The 7,186-nt window shown below is 57.1% G+C and overlaps 1 protein-coding gene across 1 annotated transcript; it reads right to left on the bottom strand.

The window, feature by feature from the left end:
- Window positions 1-871: 871 nt before the first annotated feature.
- dhx34 (DEAH (Asp-Glu-Ala-His) box polypeptide 34) lies at window positions 872-6,642 on the bottom strand (the record flags this gene model as incomplete). Its single annotated transcript, XM_042346753.1, is given in 9 exon segments — window positions 872-1,058; window positions 1,753-1,894; window positions 2,028-2,204; window positions 3,201-3,491; window positions 3,996-4,102; window positions 4,530-4,632; window positions 5,093-5,257; window positions 5,962-6,192; window positions 6,541-6,642. Coding segments are annotated over 9 exon segments (1,452 nt in total), but the record flags the coding sequence as incomplete, so codon positions are not given.
- Between the last annotated feature and the right edge of the window lie 544 nt (window positions 6,643-7,186).

Below are 7,186 nucleotides of genomic sequence, written 5' to 3'. Positions count from 1 at the left end.
CTTTTATTTCTTATCTGTCCTTTGCGACTGTGTGTATAAAACCTAAAATTAATAATAATAATAATGACGATGACGATGATAATCCTTGTGTGTGTGACCCGGTGCCTCCATCGCACCTTTCAGACGTCTCTCGCAGCACTTCACAGGACCCACCCGTGACGTGTAGTGACCGTGCGCGCGCGCGCGCGACTGTGCGTTCTGTGGGCGAAAGGCGGCAGCCGCTTGCGCCCAGCGCCGTCCCCCCGAACAGCCGTGAAGCCAGACAGCGATTTTAATCTGTCGGCCAGGACACCGGGAGGGAGAGAGAGGGGGAGAGAGAGAGAGTCTCTTTAACGGGCACAGATGGGGAGTGAGGGAGGTTTAACGTCTCTGACAATGCGTCTCTCTCTCTCTCTCTCTCTCTGTCTCTCGTTCTCTCTCTCTCCCCCAGCGCTGCCCTGGAGCCTCAGCTTAGACTATATGGGTTTCGAGTCCCTGGCGTGTGAGGGGGTTTGTTTGTGGGGGGTTGGGGAGGGGACTGAACCACAGACTGGAGAAGAGGCGGGAAGTTAAACATACAAGTGGGGATGTATTTTGGCAGCGCAGCGAAGAAACTCACATCAGGCAGTAATTGTCAGGAAACCCATAAGTTAGAAGGTGCGGAGTGTCTTGTTCTCCGTGTGTGTGTGTGAGTGAGTGTCTGTGGGTGTGAGTGAGTGTCTGTGGGTGTGTGTGTGAGTGAGTGTCTGTGAGTGAGTGTCTGTGTGTGTGTGTGAGTGAGTGTCTGTGGATGTGTGTGTGAGTGTCTGTGTGTGTGAGTGTCTGTGTGTGAGTGAGTGAGTGTGTGTGTGTGTGTGTCTGTGTGTATGAGTGAGTGAGTGAATGAGTGTGTGTGTGTGTGTGAGTGAGTGTGTGTGTTGTGTGTGTGAGTGAGTGTCCCCCTCTCTACCGATGAAGCTTCTTGTGTTTGAGAGTCTGTGTGGAAGTGAACATGAAATCTTTCTGACACTCAGGACAGTGATAAATCCTCTGGAGCGCAGACATTCCCACAGAGAGGCTTTCAGGCGGCTCGGGCGAGTCTGGAGAGAGAGAGTCAACAATAAAACATCCCCTCAACAAATGTGGGTGTGTTTGTGTGTGTGAGGGCCTAATAATAATTAACAATTAATAACAATTATTATTGTTTTGAAGGGATTATTAGCCCCGGGAAAGTGATGCCCCAATCGCCTGACAAGCGATTCCTACTGACTGCCGGGACACAGGCGCGTGGGGGGTGTGTGGGGGGGTGTGTGTGTGGGGGGGGGTAAGGAAACCTGCCTAAGGTTTCTCCCTGTCCTGTCCCGCCCGGGAATCGAACCCGGGTCCTCTGGCGTGTGAGGGCGAAGGGGTCTAACCCCCGAGCTACAGGGGCTGTGGGGTGTGAGGGGAGGGGGCTAACCCCTGAGCTACAGGGGCTGTGGGGTGTGAGGGGAGGGGGCTAACCCCTGAGCTACAGGGGCTGTGGGGTGCGAGGCGAGGGGTCTAACCCCTGAGCTACAGGGACTGTGGCTTACGAGGGGTCTAACCCCTGAGCTACAGGGGCTGTGGGGTGTGAGTCGAGGGGTCTAACCCCTGAGCTACAGGGGCTGTGGGGTGTGAGGGGAGGGGTCTAACCCCTGAGCTACAGGGGCTGTGGGGTGTGAGGGGAGGGGTCTAACCCCTGAGCTCCAGGGATTCCCCCCAAGAATTCCCAGAGGTGCTCCCAGCGGTGGGGAGAGTGAACGGGTCACTTACCTGCTTCCTCGTGGCTTTTGACCCGCGCTGTACAATCCGCTTCGTGCTGTATCCTTTCCAAGGGGGTGAAGGGCAGGTGCAGGTCGCACACGGGGCACGTCCAAAACGTGCGTAGACACCCACTGTAGATGTCTTGGTTGTTCTGCGTTGGGAGAGAGAGAGAGAGACTTGGGGGCGGGGAGTCAGGGGGATGGAGTGAGCGTGAGAGGGAGAAGGATAGAGATGTGGTGGGGTGTCAGGGGATGAAGTGAGTGTGAGCGGGAGATGGACTGTACCTTCAGACAGTTGTAGGTGAGGTAACTGTTGAATATCAACCCTCCTTTGATGGGATGTGGTTTTGTTTCTTGTTCAGACGTCAGTCCGGGGATGTTCAGCGTCTCGGTCTCCACGTCAGGTCCCACGTACAGGTTTTGAGCTTCCAGAGCTGTTAAGCGTTGGATGTCGTACGTGACCTGAGCAAAAACGAGGCCCGGTTAGCGATCGCTCCTCACCGTATGTCTGACACACACACACGGACACCCGTCACCGTGACCGGCCGGGTGTCTGACACACACACACGGACACCCGTCACCGTGACCGGTCGGGTGTCTGACACACACACACACGGAAACCCGTCACCGTGACCGGTCGGGTGTCTGACACACACACGGACACCCGTCACCGTGACCGGCCGGGTGTCTGACACACACACACGGACACCCGTCACCGTGACCGGCCGGGTGTCTGTCACACACGCACACACGGAAACCCGTCACCGTGACCGGCCGGGTGTCTGACACACACACACACACGGACACCCGTCACCGTGACCGGCCGGGTGTCTGACACACACACGGACACCCGTCACCGTGACCGGTCGGGTGTCTGACACACACACGGACACCCGTCACCGTGACCGGTCGGGTGTCTGACACACACACGGACACCCGTCACCGTGACCGGTCGGGTGTCTGACACACACACACGGAAACCCGTCACCGTGACCGGTCGGGTGTCTGACACACACACGGACACCCGTCACCGTGACCGGTCGGGTGTCTGACACACACACGGACACCCGTCACCGTGACCGGTCGGGTGTCTGACACACACACGGACACCCGTCACCGTGACCGGTCGGGTGTCTGACACACACACACACGGAAACCCATCACCGTGACCGGTCGGGTGTCTGACACACACACGGACACCCGTCACCGTGACCGGTCGGGTGTCTGACACACACACACGGACACCCATCACCGTGACCGGTCGGGTGTCTGACACACACACACACGGAAACCCATCACCGTGACCGGCCGGGTGTCTGACACACACACACGGACACCCGTCACCGTGACCGGGGGCAGCGAACACCAGCACAGACACGATGGGAGGCAGAGAGTGTGGAGTGGGGGGGGAGAGAGCGTCTGTGTGAGAGGAGAGAGAGAGAGAGAGGACATTTATACCTTCAAGGCCAGAAACTCTCTGAGGTCGTTGCTGAGTGACCGTGTCTCCTTCCTCTCCCTCCCCTCCTCCTCCTCCTCCTCCCTCTCCCCGCGCTGGTGGCTGTCGGCGTGAGATCGTGTCAGGCACTGCCCCAGGGCTCGCCCCCACCTCTCCCGGAGTCTCACAGCGGCCGACAGGACCTGCAGAGCCATCTCCGGGTCCTCGGCCACCTTGACCTCCAGCCAACCATCCGCCACCAGCCTCGTGCAGCCCCCGTCTGTGTCCAGCGAGCGGGAGAGCAGGAGCAGGGTCTGGGGGAGAGAGGGAGGGGTGGGGGAGAGAGGAGGACAGTCAGTCACTCGTTCTGTACGTCACAAGTCACTCCGTCGTAAGTCAGACAGATGCCTGTGTGTGTGTGTGTGTGAGAGTGAGTGTGTGTGTGTCTGTGAGAGTGAGTGTGTGTGTGTCTGTGAGAGTGAGTGTGTGTGCATCTGCTCACTCATTCAAGAGAGAGCAGTCACACTCTCTCCCACACACGCTCTCCCTCTCACACATTCTCTCTCTCACTCCCCCTCTCTCGCCCTCACTCTCTCCCTCTCTCTCACACGCTCTCTCCCTCTCACTCATGCTCTCTCCCCCTCCCTCTCCCTCTCCCCCTCTCTCTCTCCCTCGCTCTCTCTCACACGCTCTCTCCCTCTCGCTCTCTCCGCCTCCCTCCCCCTCTCTCTCGCTCTCTCCCTCTCTCTCACACGCTCTCTCCCTCTCACTCACGCTCTCTCCCTCTCTCTCCCCCTCCCTCCCTCCCTCTGGCTGACCTGCAGGGCTGGAGTTCGGACACAGGTGATCAGATAGGGTTTGTTTGTCTCGAGTAAAGACAGGAAGAGGACCAGGTGATGTGAGGCCTCACCACCTCCTCGCGATCCTAGAGACAGGAGAGGAGACAGGGTCAGTCTGTGTGTGTGTGTGTGTGTGTGTCTGAGTGTGTGTGTGTCTGAGTGTATAATAATTCTTGTATTTGATATAATAATAATAACCCCCGGGGGGTGTGACCCGGCGCCCGATCGCGTCGTCGAGACGTCTCAAAGCGCTTCATGGGCCACGCTGTGAAGTGTAGTGACTGTGTGTTTCGGGGGCCAAGCGCGGCAGCCGGTCGCGCCCGGCGACGTCCGCACGGGGGTCGAAGTGACCGCATTATTGTTTCGGAGGGATTATTACCCCCGGAAAGCGGTCCCCCAATCGCCTGACAAGCGATTCCTACTGACTGCCGGGGACACAGGCGCGTGGGGGGGGGTGTCTGTCTGTGAGTGTGTGTGTGTGTGTGTGTGTGTGTGTGTGTGTTAGACACGTACCTTTCCTCTCCCGCTCACTGTGTGTGTGTAACAAGCTCGGGTCACTGTAAAACACGCTGTTTGGATGCATAAGTACCCCCTGTTTGGTCTTGGTGTGAAAAATCTACACGAGAGAGAGAGGGTGTGAGGGATAGTAGGAGAGAGAAACCGACAGAGTGTGTGAGAGAGAGAGTGAGTGAGAGAGTGAGAGAGTGAGAGAAAGGGATTGTGTGCGAGGGATAGTAAGAGAGAGAAACAGACAGAGTGAGTGTGAGAGAGAGAAAGTGTGTGTGTGTGTGAGTGACACACACACACCCAGTCTGTGAGAGAGTGAGTGAGAGAGACAGAGTTAGAGAGAGAGAGACTCGCAGTGTGTGAGAGTGAGAGTGAGAGACTGAGAAAGACAGAGTGTGTGAGAGAGAGAGAGAGAGAGCGTGAGAGAGAGAGACACACACACACACACACACACACACAGAGTGTACGACAGAGAGAGACAGTGGGTGAGAGACAGAGGACGGAGGGAAAGGGAGAGTAACGGAGTGGGAGAATGTGTGAGAGAGAAGGAGAGAGAGGGAGTGGCCGACCTGCTCGGAGTCCCTGCGGGAAGGGTTGTTGGGGTCGGGCAGGGCCACCTGGGGGTACAGACCGTGAGCCACGAGGAGAGAGAGTAGCGACTGGTCCCAGTCTCCCCGAGCCCCACATCTCGCCCCCAGCTCTGCCGCATCGTGTCTCAGCTTAAACCTCACCTCCTGTGGGGGAGAGAGAGAGAGAGAGAGAGAGATAGAGGGTGAGAGAAAGAGAGAGAGAGTGTGAGTGTGCGAGAGAGAGTGCGTGTGTGTGCGAGAGAGAGAGTGTGTGCGAGAGAGAGAGTGTGTGCGAGAGAGTGAGAGAGCGACACAGACACACAGACAGTGAGAGACACACAGAGTGAGAGAGAGACAGAGTATCAGTGTGAGACACACACACACAGTGAGACACACACACACACACACAGTGAGACACACACACACAGTGAGACACACACACACACAGTGAGACACACACACACACACACAGTGAGACACACACACACACACAGTGAGACACACACACACACACAGTGAGACACACACACACACACACAGTGAGACACACACACACACAACACACACAGTGAGACACACACACACACACACACACAGTGAGACACACACACACACAGTGAGACACACACACACACAGTGAGACACACACACACACAACACACAGTGAGACACACACACACACAGTGAGACACACACACACACACAGTGAGACACACACACAGATACACATCTAGAGTGAGATAGACAGACAGACACACAGACGCACACAGTGAGAGAGACACAGACTCACACACACACCTGCAGGCTGTGTAGTGACTGTGCGAGAGGTGTAGTGACTATGGAGGAGGTGTAGTGACTGTGTGACTGACCTGGAGGCTGGGTTCAGGCTGCCCGTGGCCCCCCTCCTCCCCTGACGAGTTGTCCTCTCCCCCGAGGGTGTGAGTGAGGCTCAGAACCTTCCGTCTGCCCAACCTCTGCCCCTCTTGTTGCTGACGCAGACGGTTCAGTTCCCGTCTCTCCCCGTGTCTCCGTCTGCGCTCGCGTCCGTCTCTCACGGGGTCAGCCCTCACCCTGACCAGCCCCCGCTCCGTCAGCAGAGTCTGGGGGGGGGGGGGGAGAGAGGGGGAGTGTGTGAGGTGAGAGGGAGAGGGAGTGTGCGAGGGAGAGCGAGACGGACAGAGTGTGAGAGGGAGAGAGAGAGAGAGACGAGAGTGTGAGAGGGAGAGAGAGAGAGACGAGAGTGTGAGAGGGAGAGAGAGAGACGGACAGAGTGTGAGAGGGAGAGAGACGAGAGTGTGAGAGGGAGAGAGAGAGAGAGACAGAGAGTGTGAGAGGGAGAGAGAGACGGACAGAGTGTGAGAGAGAGAGAGAGACGGACAGAGTGTGAGAGAGAGAGAGAGAGAGAGAGAGAGAGATGGACAGAGTGTGAGAGGGAGAGAGAGACGGACCTGGAATTGTTGTCTCAAGTCTGTGATCTCGTGAAGCCTTTGCTCCTCCAGCCCTCGCCTCCGACACCATCTCCTCGACACTCCAGCTCTCTGTGTCTTTACCTGTCACACTCACTCCATCATTCCCTGTCACACCCTCCCTCCCTCACTCTCTCCCTCACACTCAATCCATCTCACTCTCTCACTCTCTCTCTCCCTCACACTCAACCCATCTCACCCACTCTCTCTCTCTCTCACACTCAATCCATCTCACACTCTCACTCACTCACTCTCTCACACTCACTCCATCTCACTCACACTGTGTGTGTGGATGGGTTCGTGTGTGTGAGTGAGTGAGCGAGCGGTGTGAGTAAGTGATGGTGTGAGCGAGGGAGCGAGTGAGCGATGGTGTGAGCGAGTGGGTGAGTGATGGTGTGAGCGAGTGAGTGAGTGATGGTGTGAGCGAGCGATGGTGTGAGTGAGTGAGTGAGTGAGTGATGGTGTGAGCGAGCGATGGTGTGAGCGAGTGGGTGAGTGATGGTGTGAGTGAGTGATGGTGTGAGTGAGTGAGTGAGTGATGGTGTGAGTGAGTGAGCGAGTGATGGTGTGAGTGAGCGAGCGATGGTGTGAGTGAGCGAGCGATGGTGTGAGTGAGCGAGCGATGGTT

The sequence above is a fragment of the Callorhinchus milii genome, unplaced genomic scaffold (assembly GCF_018977255.1).
Source record: "Callorhinchus milii isolate IMCB2004 unplaced genomic scaffold, IMCB_Cmil_1.0 Scaffold1583, whole genome shotgun sequence".
NCBI classification, from domain to species: Eukaryota; Metazoa; Chordata; class Chondrichthyes; order Chimaeriformes; family Callorhinchidae; genus Callorhinchus; species Callorhinchus milii.
The sequence above is the reverse complement of the archived record's forward strand: the minus strand, read 5'-3'. Positions and strand labels throughout refer to the sequence as shown.